Source organism: Cebus imitator, unplaced genomic scaffold (genome assembly GCF_001604975.1).
Source record: "Cebus imitator isolate Cc_AM_T3 unplaced genomic scaffold, Cebus_imitator-1.0 Scaffold46, whole genome shotgun sequence".
In the NCBI taxonomy this organism is placed as follows: domain Eukaryota; kingdom Metazoa; phylum Chordata; class Mammalia; order Primates; family Cebidae; genus Cebus; species Cebus imitator.
In genome coordinates, this window is record NW_016107361.1 from 2,005,255 (window position 1) to 2,019,418 (window position 14,164).

Sequence of the window (14,164 nt, forward strand, 5' to 3'; positions counted from 1 at the left end):
AAGAAAAGTCGGGTAATTCTGTAACCTTTTGTGGCTGGCTCCTGACTTGATTTGTTGCCCTCCTTGAAAGTATTTGCTATTATTCTTAGAAATAAAAATTTAAAAGACTCAGCAGCCAAACAGAATATTATATTGTGGAACAGAGAGACTGTGAAAGCTCTTTGTGCTGACAATTAATTTCACATGTAAACACTTTCATTTTGCTGCCAGTGAGGAGATTTCCTTTTCCTTTCTCTGCTTAGTTGAAGTCTAGAAATAAAATTCCACAGCTGTCAAGTTCCCACATATTCATCAGTGGCCTCCCAAGATGGCTTCACAGTGAGCAGAGTGAATTTACAGGATTTCACTATTAAAGTCTGAAAAGCTTGTTTCAGATACCCAAAGTCAAGAATTGTAAATCTTTCGCCTGCCTGACATGTAATGTTGGACAGTAACGTAATCTGTGGCATAATAATAATAAACATTTCTGTGCCCGTAGTGGGACTTTGCACCCTAAGCGAAGCTAATGCCAATGGGTTTAACCAATTAGTGAGCCATCATTGTCTTCCTTATTGAGACACAGTTGCCTCCCCCAACCTCTGTTTGCACATGTGAAGGACTTATCAGGCAGTGAAACTCAGGGAGTGTAAGCAGGAGCCACAAAGGCCCTTTCCTTTCTAGCAGGAAGGCATTTATGACTATAGAGTGCAGTAGTTGGGTGTTCATAATGCATACTCTGTAATTACCCTTTGTTACCACAGCCAGCACCAGTGTATGTGTGTTTAAATTAGGTCGGGGCATGTTTCATTTAGCTCCCAAGCCAGAATGCCTGCCAACCTAAGCCCCAACACTTTTATTCTGCTTTCCAGAATGTGCAGAGGTTACACACATTATCTGAATGGCCCAGCATCCTCAGGCTTACCTTTTGTCTTTAAGTGGCAACGTGTGTTCCCCGCAGTATGCCGCTTCTCCAAGCAGCATTCACAAGGTTAGGCAGATTTCTAAGACTACGTCTCTAGAGAGACAGCACAGTGCATCATCTTTTGGCACCATCTAATCTTTGATGTAATGTTGTTCAGAGAAAATGATCCTTGTAGCTCATTTATGGTTTCAGTTTACATGTAGCCCTCTCAAATGACCAGTAAACACCTGGGAGCAGAGTGGCTTTTGAGGGAGATTCTTTATAGCACCACTTCAAAGGGGTTTTTCAGAAAGGAAGTGTATGTATATGCACATGAATTCTCCTTGAATTACAGTTCTAGGTTTCACAGCCTCCTGGCCAATTAGGCAGAATAAAATGTGTACACATATGGACACATGCTATTTAATTAGCAGAGGGATTATGAAGAATACCCCTTTGCTGAAGAAAGAATTGATTATGTAGGCTGGACACCTGCTGCCCTAGTCCGCTTTCCTAATTGCAGGGGATAGATACCCATCAACTAATGAAGTAAGCAGCATTTATGTGTGTGGTGTATTTAGCCTCTGAACAAAAGATGCATAAAGACAGTAAATTAACAAGAAAATACAAATTTAGAAATAGGTAATAAGTAGATATGATTTGAATTCTACATGCAGTGTAGAAGTGATGGAAACATGTCAGAGAAGCTTTCGGTTGATTCTGTATGTGGACCATGCCATTGAAAAATAGCACATTTTGAAATCAAAAGCTTGAAAGCTGTTTGAAAAAGAATTTAAGCAATTATCTAGTTTGCATATTTTTTAGGAACTTGGAGGACTGGTCTCTGAATTTTCCTGCATTTTTCTAATTTGGAGCACTAGTCATCGGCTATTAATAATAGTTTATATTAAGCAATAATTACTGGTAAGCTAATTATTTTATAGACTTAAAAAAATGCAGTTGTTTTATTCTTTGGACAGTGTGTCATGAAAAATAAGCCTCAAAAGAAAGAAAGGAAGGAAAGAAGGGAGGAAGAAAGGAAAGGAAGGACAAAACCCTGAGTATTTTATTTCCAATTTGTATGCTGTGATAGAATATTGAAACTTAAGTACCCAACTATCAATATGTTTAAGAGAATCAGTAAGAAATAGCACATTTTCACTATGTCATATTTAAATATATAGTTGGTTTAAATATATTAATTATACTCAAAAGCATAAAATTGGTTTTTCCTAAGAATTGCTCAAGAATATCTAAATACATATGTCATGATTAGTGTATTTGAAACCAGCGTGGTTCTTGATGATCTGTTGTTTTTCAACCTAATTGTCAGTGAGATAAATATAACATTATAGAAAAAGATGCATCAACCAGTATATTAAATGACAAGTATAAACCCTCAAAATTTCCCAGAATTCAAACAAAACCATTGCATATTCTCCAAATTAAAGTAACAAAATTTTCCTTCCCCCTACTTTTTTTTTTAAACTGTCATTTTTGTTTTCTCAGTTATTGAAGGTATGACTTGCTTTTCGGATTTTCTAATTGATTTTGGAAGAATAGCATTCTGGAGGGTTTCGAGGATTTTATTTGGGCAAAAAAACCCAGTTGTTTATTGTATACATGGAAAAAACAGTTTTAAAAGAAGACATACTTTTTTGTTAAGATTAATGCAAACTTTGGTTTACTTGTTTAATACAACAACAGTTTTGAGGTATTCCCATACCCAGAACACTTAAATTTTTGAGATGCAAACCACCAAAACAACAATAGAGAAAAAATTCAGTGAAAAAAGTTAATGAAAAACACAAACTTGAATTCAGACAGGGAATGAATGGAAAGCAGTGTTAGCCACATGTCCGTGTTTGGAGTGTCTGTTGATGAGTACCAAGAATGGGCAGCTTTACAGGTCGGCAAGCACAGATGGACTCTAGAAAGACAGGTCAACTTATCAGTTTTCTGTTCCTCATATTATCAGCACTCAAAAGCTTCAGTTATAGGGTCATTGTCAGTTCCTAATACTCTGAACTAGTTAGAAAACTGAGGGCACAGAAACTCATGGGTTCACATTGGTCTTGTAACTGTTGTGGCCCCTGGGAGCTGCAGGAAGACCTCCTGGCTACAGGGCCACTTGCCAGCATGGGGCTTATCATGCACTTATGCCTCACCTATCTTCCTTGGCTGCATCTGACAGCCGTCAAATGCCCTCCCAGATGTGCTCACTCCCACCCCCGTTTCCTTTGTTGACAGCACTACTGCAGATTATGCTAAATGTTGGTTTTGTTTGTTGTTTAGTCTGTTGATACCTGTTCCAGCAGCTGTTAAATTTGACATAACCTGTGTATTTCTTTTTTTGTTGTTGCACTCAAAAAGCACACTGTATTTAGTTTGCAAGGGCTGCCATAAGAAAGTGCCACAGACAGGGCAGCTTGAACAACAGAAATTGAGTTTCTACAATCTGGAGTCTCGAAGTCTGAGATCAAGACGTTGGCAGGGTTGGGTTCTTCTGCGGCCTTCCTCCTTGGCTTGTAGATGGCTGTCTTCTCCCTGTGTCTTCATATGGTCTTTCCTCTATGTGTCTGTGTCCTAATCTCTTCTTAGAAGGACATGGGTCACTTCAGATTGGGGCCACCCTGATGTCTTCATTTTAACTTAATTGCCTCTGTAGAGATCCTGTATCTAAATACAATCACATTCTGAGGTACTGGTGGTTAGGACTTCCCAATATGAATTTTGAGGTGATACAAATCAGCCTATGACCCACATTTTTAAAAGTGTATTTTTGTGGCTTGGTCACCCCTGCTGTACCTGCCCCACCCCCAGACTTGAGCGTCTAGAAGGTGGGAACTCTATCTCTCTTGCAATCCCGAGAACCTAACAGTGTCCAGCACATTGTAACTATTTCATGAACTCTTCCTGCATGAATGCAGAGGCTGGTAAGAAACTTGAACAGTGGCTCTGACTGCCACTTTTTGATTTGACTTCTAACTGCCAGAAGTAGAACCTGGCTAGTAGACTAGAACATGTTCTGATGAGAAGAGGCAGAGAAAATATAATACATTTCAACTGAGACTGCTTTTGACAGAAAGGCAACTGATTGTTACTTAGGACCACCTATTCTCCACCTCCAGCACTGGGAATGGAATGGAAGTCGAGGCCCTTGTGGAATACCAAAAGTCAGGTCTGAATCATTTGAGAGCAAAGGTAATTAATAATAATTGTCAATAGATCTTTTCTTTAAGCCCTTCACTTTAGGGTCTCAAAATACTGCAGGTGTAAGAAAGAACAATGCTGCAATGCAGATAGATATAACAATGTAATGCTTTTATTTCCAGTAATTTACAACTGTTTCTTAAAACTGTGCTTAAAAAAATAAGTTTAAATATCTCCTTTAGATACTATGTCTAGGGACATGCTGAGTTCTTAGACACCAGCCAAGCAGGTTTTAACAATGTAACTGAAACTCTTCTGTCCCTGCCATTTTTTGGCTTAAGGCTCTGACTTTGAAGGCGATTGGAAGAATACCACAAGGCCAAAGCAATGTTCATTTTTCTAAAAGTATACAATGATTACTTTATGATTCAGATACTTAAATAATGTGCTATAAATGCCTAATACTAAAAAAAAAAAAATGCCTTGGTCAATGTAACATACATGAAGTGAGGGAGAAAGTTTCCTGGGTCATGTCTGTTTTGCTGTCAGATATTCATGTGCCTGAGTTCTTTGGCAAAAGTCATTGGCTTTTTTTTTTTTTTTTTTTTTTTTTTTTTTGGCAAATGGAGAGTTCTTGGAACAACAGATTGTTAGAATAGGTGTAATAATTTCTGAGAGGCAAGCTATTTTCCCCTACAAATTAGATTTGGGTGATTTTAGTATTGATGCTTAGAAGTTAAATGTTAAAGCAGTCTCATTTCGTTAAAATGGAATATCCCAGAAGAGCACAAGAACACAAGATGGCAATACTTACTTGACCTTGCTTTTCATTGCTTTCTGTGTCTACAAAGTGTTTAATGTACTTTTATCAACATTTTTGGTTTCTAACAGAGCTTAATTTCTCACTAATATTTTAAGACTGTACTTAAAATATGATTTTTAAAATGGTAATATAGAAATGTAATCACTTTATATCCATTTATATTAAGTGAATTTAACAGTAGATTCAAATTTGGGGTCCCCTAAAGTCAAGTCCAAACTGGGATTTTGTGTGCTGTGACTTTGTTATAAGTCTTGAAAAAAGCCTGTGTATTTGAGATTGTTACTGTGTTTTCTTCACTCTTTCCTGGATAAAGGAAATGTCAGAAATGGCTGCTTGTCCCAAACAAGGCAGATGGTGGAATACTTTCTGAAGGAGCTAGGCAGAGGAGAGGAAATATGTGGAAAAGTAAGGTGGTTAGGTTGTGGGGAACCACGTGGCTCAGAAAGCAGACCCAGTCCTAGGAGAATGTAGTTCCAGCTCTTGCAGGATGAGCTCTCTTTAAGAACCAAACGTGGGTGGCGGCTGTGGACTGGTGTAATTCTGAGGGAGTGGAGTGGTGGTGGGCGATTTACATTCTGAGATAATGAGAGGGCAGCAGGATAGTGGAAGTAAATGAAGTTTAGAATCTGGAAACCTACTTTGAGTTTCAGTCCTACCCTACACTGCCTGTATGACTTTGGGCAAGTCATTAACGTTTTTGAGTTTCAATTTCTTCATTTGTTTAATGATAAGATCAATATATAGGCTTATCAGGACCAATTAAATAATGTATGCAAAATTGCTTTGTAAGCTAGGATGTGCTATAAATGTCACTGGTGTAGAGCAAAGAGAGTTACTGTTCGATCATTCCAAAGAGTGAACGCAGTTAGCCATCCCCATTTCCTACCCTAGATCCCCTGACCAAATGGATTGATCGGGTTATACCAAGCATTACAGTCAACTCAATGATTAGGTTACCTCAATTAGAGCTTCCAAAAACAAACTCTAAACAGACATCTCTTAAAGAGGTGTGACCCTTATTTATTGTTTATTAAATGTGACACTTATTTACGGAATTTGGAGAACCAGATCTGGAGGGAATCTTATCTAATTTCACTCTGCTTTCAATCAGAACTATATTAAATGTGAATTTGCCCTGACAGATGGCTATTGGATTCTCTTTCTACATTTTTTAAAGAATATTTTTACAGTTTTTCTCTAATTTCTTTTAGTAATTTAACAATTCTTATGCTAAGTTCTTCCTTCTTAGAGCTGACCCAAATCTTAGTTGTAATAATTTTAAGGCCTTTCCCGGCTCATGCCTGTCAGTACTGAAGATAGAGAACAGCTGGTCAGCAACCTTGTGCTAATCATCCTTTGTATATTTAAAGCAGAGTTACTCAGTTCCACTCCCTCGCTCCACCCCCTCCCACCACTGAATTCATCAGCTAGTATTCTCTGAATCATTCATGGTGATGACACCTGTCTCCCACCCCTCCCTCAGACACTTGGCTGTTTCGGGCAGCTGGGCAGAATGTGTTGTCACTGGCCACATGGACTTGGAGAGAATCCGGGCTGCTTTCTTTCTTCTTTTACTCTGTTCATAATCTTTAGCTTTCTAATAAAAACCCTTAACAGTGTTTGATGGAGTTTTGCAAGGATACTTATCACAGGTTGCTTTGAAAGTTAGACCTCCCTGGTGACTTAGTGACTCAGCCAGACGTTATCATTAAGCTGCTACTTGGCCTGCTAAAAATAACATTGATTGATATCTCTGGTTTATTGGACTTCATCTTGGAAGACATGGAGTTGAAACTCTCCTAAGTGGAGTGTGTGTTCAGAAGCACACTAACAGTTTGAAAGAGTTAATGGTTTCCCCAGTGCTCTAAGTTGCAGTTGGGAGTAAGTGACCACTGAGGAGAATTGAGCCCATTCAGCTTATCCCATGTGGTTTCAGAGTGGATCCTGTTTTTAATCTGAATGTGTATGCTTTTGTGTCTCTATAGGTTCATTACCCAGAGCTGTTGGTCTGGGTCAATCAAGAACCATTTCCAAACAAGGAGATGGAGGGAAGGCTTCCTAAGGTAAGATCCCTAGATGCCATTTTGTTAACACTGTTTTCAGTACAGAAACAATTGTTTAAAAATATCAGAGCTTTTCCTTTTTCATTTTAACATCCATTATAGGCTGTTATAACAACCTATTAATCTGACACTGTGATGACCTTGGAAATAACATACTTTTAAAAAATATCCTAAAGTTTTATGACTTAAAGTTCACATTATCTTGCTTTCTTGATAAATCAAAAGTAAATTTTCATTTAAAACATGGAATCAGTTTATCAAATATACACTTCACAGGTTTCAAATGTTTCATTCCTAGTTAGACAAACTCAAATACAATGATCAAACTAAAAGATATCTTAAGAGTATAAGATGGTGACATAATTGTCTGCTAATAATGTCTGAAGGTCTGATACAAGATTATCCATTAAGCAAAATGGGAGGAACAAAAAACTGTTACATTCCTTTCTTCTAATTTTGAAGCCTAAAAAACATTTTTTTAGTAAACATGGCTTCATTGTTCTGACATCGTAGGTGTGGCAGTTCTCTGCCTCAAGAACATCTGTAAAATTTATATTTTTGATTTTAGCATAATTTCTGAAACAGTAACAACTACTTACCAGTTTTTACTAGATATTGGACTTTGCCTGTTAGGGTAAATACTTGTTTGACCTCAGGCAGGAAGAGTTTACTTTTTATCAATCACTTGCTGATTTTGCAATTAATAAAGAAAAATAGAATCCACTGAAAAAATTTCTATTTGAAAGTGTAAGTGACTAATGGTGAGGCCTCCCCCAGCTATTACTAGTATTTCAACATTTAAGCAATTATTTTATTTATAATAAATAGTCTCAACAATTGCCTATCTTACACAGGCAGCCAGAAACTGAAGAGGTTTATCAACTGGCAGTTTGCACTGAAAGAAAACAATCTTAAATCACTTTTAATCTTGCAGAGTATTTTTGAAGGTCAAGGTTGAAATCACTGGCAGGAAAGTAGGTGAACAAAATGGTTTGGCCCTGCCTGAACTAAACTTGCACTGATTTGTAGAGCTGGAGTGGAAGAGAGCTAAAATAGTAGCACTTTCCTTAAAACACACCCACACCTCACCAACAGCACACCAACGGCAACAGCAGTATAACTGTAGACATTCATCACTGTGCCAGATCAGGGCATAATTCTCCTAAGGCAGCTGAGGGCAAGATGTGAAAACAAGGCAAGGTCTAGCCTTCGCATTAGTTCTTGCCTCATTCAAGCATCCAAAGGTCCTCTCTTTGATACTGATGACATAGGGGCGAGACTAGGCATAATTCCTCGATATGATCAATGGTGCCTCCGCCTACTCTTAGAAAACCAGCCCTGGGGTGCTAGGTCTTGCCCCACACAAAGACAGACATGCTCCCCCGGGTGGGCACGGTGGATCATGGTATTCTGGTCTTCTGCTATTTTAAGTTCTTCCTTGTCTAAATACATGAATAGCATTTTAAGCACAGTGTATTTGGTTTTTTTCCAGAAGTTCCCTTCTAGAAAAGCATATCTTTGCATAATTATAAGAAAAATAATCTTGACTAACTTGGTCCAAAGCACATTATTGAGTAACTGGGAATTAATTTCCTAGTATTCATCATCAGAAGGGCTGATCTAGCCTGAGGCACATTAACTGGCGTGACTTCCAGGACAGCAGGGCTGTGGGAGCCACTGGACACATCTGCCCCCCAACCCCTAGCCTCTTGAATTACTCAAGTCTCTCAGTTCTGCAGGCACAATTATGTGCTGGATGAGAGAGGAACTATTTTCTTCATGGATGGACTTTTTTTTGGCTTGAATTCTTATAAGGCCTGACTTCTGGAGAAAGACTTCTTTGTGTCCCATCTTCACAATGCCTCCTCCACTTATCGCAGGAGCCTAAAATTCCTTTAATGGGGGCAGAAAGCCTTTTTTTAAAAAAAAAAAAAACATAGTGGGAGGGGGAATGCATTGAAATCAATCAGGGGAAGAGGACTGAAATCTAGTAAATCCAGGACTCCACAGGGAGGATGCACAGAACTCTGTCTCCCCAGGAGCACCTGACCCCCACGGCATGTTGAGTTCTGTCCCTCGGGGTGCTTTAGTAGCACACTTCCCTGTGGGCCTTACTACCATTGCCTCATTAGGGTCCAGTCTGTATGATTTTCTTCCACACAGCAAGTTAATGAAGGGTGAGATGGGCAGGGACTGTTTTTCTGTTTGTTTCAATCTCTAAGCTTAAAATCGAATAGAGTACTCCAGCCATAGTAGGCACTCAGAACATGAATAACGAATGAAGAAATGTGTATCTCGGACCTTGAAACAGAAAAAATAATAAGAACGGTAAATTCAAATCTGAAATAATCTTCACTTTCTTTTTTCCTGGAAGTGCCTCTTCCCAAATCCTTAGCTCTTCATTTTGTTTTATTGTGTATGTTTCATGGAGGTAGAGGATTATTAGTACTACGACTGAGATTTAAATAGAGAGATACACTAATGTTCTGTGTATTCACTTTCAAACAGAGTAAGTCTGAACTGGAGCAGTTTTAAGGCAAGGTGTGTAAAGAGTATAATTGTTGAGTTAACATTTACCAACTTTTGGTTTTCTTTCTCTTCTTGCCTGTGACAATCAACAGCCATTGAACTCTTCATTTGTCCAAAACCTAAGTTTGTCCTATCCTGAACCATGGTAACTGGTTAACTGGGAGGTGAGGTGGAGTCAGGCTGGTAGCATTACTTTAAAGACACTGGGATTATAGTAGATGTCTTTTTTTTTTTTTAATTTTGGCATTGGGTACCAAAATTCCAACACTGAAATTATTTTCACAACTGCAAATAACTATCCAATATTATGCTTAATCTAGATCCTTAAGGGTGTATGAGTAGTGAATTATATTTGTATTTAATTTTCTGGTTTGGTCCCATTGGTATTTAATGCTACGAAAACAACCTCTAAAATCACAACCTAAGATTGGAGTATTAAAGTACACCATGGTTAGAGTTAATATATGTCCAAAAAATGTTGTATGCTCTCAAAGTCTGAGACAAAATCGAAGCATATCAGATGTTTAATACAGAAAATCTATACATTAACTAAGACTTTTTAAAGTTGAATTATCTGTTGCATTTAGTTCACCCCTGGCTTGCTGAAAATATTCAGTTTCAAGTTGTTTGGAAGTTACTGGCTTCTGAATTCTTAAAAAGAAATTCAGATATGAAAATTTATAGGTCACAAAATAAGATTATCACTTTAATCCAAGTACTTACATCTAGTCAAATTGCCTTATTAAAACTGTTGTGTTAGAACATGTGACTTGAACAAAAAAAAAAAAAAAAACATCTTTTAAACCACAAAGGATAATTTTTTCCAAAACAATATCAGTAATTAAAACTAAAAGACTATTGTCAAATCTTTACTATGTTCATACCTGAACAGGGCATGCAATCCATCTGTGGCAAACTAAGACCTTCACTGTGCATCACCTGGGCAGGTGGGCTTCACCGTGCCTCTGCTTCCTAGTTGTCCTGGAGAGCTCCTCTCCACTGTTGCCGCAGCACTGTGTCCAGGGAGCCGCATGGTGGTGGATCAGCAGTCACACTGAAACTGAGTTATTCTAGTCAGAAGCAAAAAACCTTACTCATCAGGATTGTGAGGAAAGACCTAGAATAGACCCAGTCAGTCTAGATGAGCTGACTCTGTCTTCTGGCTTTGGTTTCCCACTAGTCCCCTCTTGCCTACAACTGCTGTCTGGGCACCCTCACATGATTTCCCTCCCAGACGCTTACCATCTTTGGTACCCATTTCTGGCATGTGCCAATGGCACGTAGAATAAGCCATACATAGATAAGATTTATGCAAGTTGAGATAAGTAATAAAAATATTTAAAAACATATTAGAAAATAGATCATTATTCTTCATCACACCCACTGGACTTTATTTTTTAATTATATCAACTGACACTCCTGTGAGTATCTATTGCCAGTCTAAGATTGGGCCCTATCTGATACTAGAAACTGTCCCCAGAAACCTGACTCTGGGGAATGCTGCCTCCCACATGGCTGGCACCACCATGACAGAAGCACTTCCTTCTACTGAAGCAAAGGGGGCCAGTGTTTAATTACTTTATTTCCTCACAGACCTAATATTTACATTCAGGTGAACCGTGTTTAATATGTAAACTCTGTTTTGCAAAATTTTAAAAAATGGTTTCAGAAGCATGACTAATTTTGTCTTTTGTGTGTGGCTCTGCCTGCTTTGCAGGGAAGACTTCCTGTCCCCAAGGAAGTGAACTGGAAGAAGGATGATGAGACAAACGCTGCCTCCCTGCCTCCACTGGGCAGCAATGAACTCCGCTCCCCAAGAATCAGTTACCTCCACTTTTTTTAATCGTAACACCTCCATTTGTATTACATATGGTGTATGGGTATTGATGAGGTCATGGTATCATATATGGGATTTTTTTCTGTGTAAATCATCAAGTATAAGAAGAAACAACTATGGGACTCTGAGCCTTGCTTTAGAGAATTTACAGTGGACAAATAGGTATCATCAAACCAGTTTTTAATCATTCTGACTCAAGTGAAAACGCTCAGAATTTCACACTGTGAATCCACGTTTACAACCCTTACAGGTGGGCCTTCAGGCCTGGTTCGCTACAACAATGTCTTCCACAACTCAAACTCCCACCGCGCTCACACAACTGGTCCACTCCTGCCTTTTCACTCACACAGCTCCCGACTGCTTCTTGCAGAGGCTGAGAGTCCCCCCCCTTTTTTTTTTCATTTAGATGTAACAAACCTAGTAGTTTATGTTCATCAATTGTCTGTATATCTCTATATTTTATCCATGTACTCTTTTGATGTATAGAAGTAGTTTGAAACTCATTGTTTCCTTGTGGTAAGTGACCGAGATGCTGCCACAGGACCTGAGACACTGATGAATGGTGCTATTTTGGACTTTCAACATGCTCCTTGGCGAGGTAGCTCTGATGGAGTTATTTTTTATTTCCATGTTCTAAGAAGGTGTTGGTACTCTGTTTCCCTGAATGTTGTTCTCTAGACTGGATTGACTTGTTTTCCTTGTGTCTTCAGTGTGGCTTTCTCCCTCAGTGTTGTAGGTTGAGCAAATGCTACCAGAGTGTGAGAGACGATGTCTCGTTGGCTGGCACTTACAGACATGCAGTCACGGTAGCGGGAGCAATCACAAAACTGTAATTTACTTACCAAATCTCTTCCTTTCCGTAGCCTCGCCTGCCTGACTTAGAGAAAGAAAAGCAATAATTTTACAGGCATTTTGAGGTGTCTCTTTGGGTTCTTTCTGTTTGAAAGGATATTTGGGGAAACAAAGAACAAAACCTTTTTAAGTAAATTCCCCTGAAAAATCCAAAACACTGGCCTCTGAGTAGGAATATGAAAATGACATCCTCTCCAAATACTAAATTGGAAAACAATGTCTTTCCAAAATAATTGCACTTTTTTAAAAGGCAGAGCACTCCTTTTTTGGTGATTTTGATAAGCAAGGTGTAGATTTACATTTTTGTCCTTGCTCCCAATGAAATGGATAAACAAAAATAAAATACCATCTACTCATGGAATGTTGTTGTGTTAGCCAGTCTGAAAGCCCACCTTAATTTTTATATAACTGTCTTTTAGCTCTTCTTTTGACAGGGCAGGCCTTGTTCTGAACTGTTCCGCTTCTGACTGTTAAACACCGATGACGCATGCGCTGCACTTCGTTTTCTTCTCGCTCCCCCATTGGCCTGAGTTTCTTGTGCATTCCTCCTCTCCCTCCTTCACTAGAATAGGTATATCAGCTGTGTAAATAGAGCAAGAAAACAGTATTCTGCATCTGTGGCATTTATGTAGAGTTGCAGTTGTGTACTGCTGAAAATGCAGGCTTTTGTAACAATGTGATCTTTACTGATGCACTCATGACAAGTACCCAATGTATTTAGCTATTTTAGTAGTATTTGTTCAATAAATATGCAAGCTGTAAGGTAACTGTCTGATTTGGCTTATCATTGAAGAGGCCTAGTTTTGAATGCAGTCTCTGGTTCTTGCTAATTCATGTGTTCCCAGAGTCCCAGAAGTCAGGCCAGCAAACCCAAGGGCAAATATCAAAAGAGAGAGAATCAGCTCTGTCTTTCATGGGTTTTCCCTTTTGAGGATTTTATGAGATTAGGGGCTAGGCAGTGGCTCATTAAGATGGTATTTGCAGAGCTGCCTCTGGACACAAAGGAGAATTAGACCAAGATCCTTTTATTTCTACACTTTTTCTCCCTTCCAAGGCATTCCCATACACTTCAAAACTTATTCTCACTCCTTGCCATTAAGACCCACTCTGTGGTATTCTTTATCCCTGCCAAAAGAGATCTGACCTCACTTCTTCATGGAATATTTGCACTTTTACTCAGACAAAAAGCTTATTAAACTTGTAAGAGGATAAAAATTTGAGACAGAATTTAAAGTCATTAAGGCTTCGTTCATGTGTACCCAGATAACTGGAACCTACAAGATGATAAAGTGATGATTATCAGAGCCTTCTAGAAGTCTCATGTGACCCTGAAACCTGGCAATTCAGGGGATTTATGCACTCCCTGTGCATGAGAAATGTCTTCTGGTCTCTCCTTGTCCATTATGGGAGTGAAACTTTAACTTGGCTTGTAAGCACGTTGCTTACTTGACTGGCTGGGTTCAGGTATTGCAGTTTCACCTCAACAGAGACTAAGGAACAGGCCTCTGAGATAGAAGCCAGAGAGAGAAAACAGGAGCTAAAGGTAACATTGCCCCTGCAACGGGAGCTCAGCCTCTGGAGAGTGGGCATCAGATGCTCTCTGAGAAATCTTGGGTCGTGTTATGTCAGGAAGAACTTTTAAATTGGGGTTTACTGAGCTGAATTTGAAATTAATGCACCTCTCAGATTTTGGTTAAGTTTTCTATTTACCCTAAAACTTTAAATCTCATTAAGAGAAAGGAACCTTGGGGCAGAACTAAATTCTAACTGCTTATCAGATCATTAAAATTTGTTCAATCTGAAGGAAAATTCTTAAAAATGACATACCACCACCTTTTTGGCTATTAACCTCTGGGTATAATAAGTCCTCCTTAAATTTAATTACCTTTTTTGAAAAAAAATTATTAAAAAAAAAAAAACTATCATCTAAAGACTTACCTGGGGCTAGACAATCTGCTCCCAATATAGGTTTGTCCATGGCTGTTTGCAGGATGCCTCAGTTCTTCTACTCATGAGCATCTCCCCAA

General features: G+C 38.7%; 1 protein-coding gene across 11 annotated transcripts in view; it reads left to right on the forward strand.

Annotated features, from left to right (window-relative positions):
* The window catches only part of LOC108303389 (neuronal regeneration related protein), a 28,244-nt gene extending 15,340 nt beyond the window's left edge, over positions 1–12,904 (forward strand). For 10 of the 11 annotated variants that reach the window (XR_005199972.1, XM_037737987.1, XM_037737986.1 and 7 more), the window contains 2 exons: positions 6,842–6,919; positions 11,166–12,904. Coding sequence is in view for 10 of the 11 variants with exons in the window: in XM_037737987.1 (XP_037593915.1) it covers positions 6,842–6,919; positions 11,166–11,291 (204 nt within the window). In the remaining variant the exon portion in view is untranslated. Of the gene's footprint in view, positions 1–3,972; positions 4,085–6,841; positions 6,920–11,165 lie in introns of those variants that run through there. The other variant, XM_017527206.2, reaches the window with a different exon arrangement.
* The last annotated feature ends 1,260 nt before the right edge of the window (positions 12,905–14,164 follow it).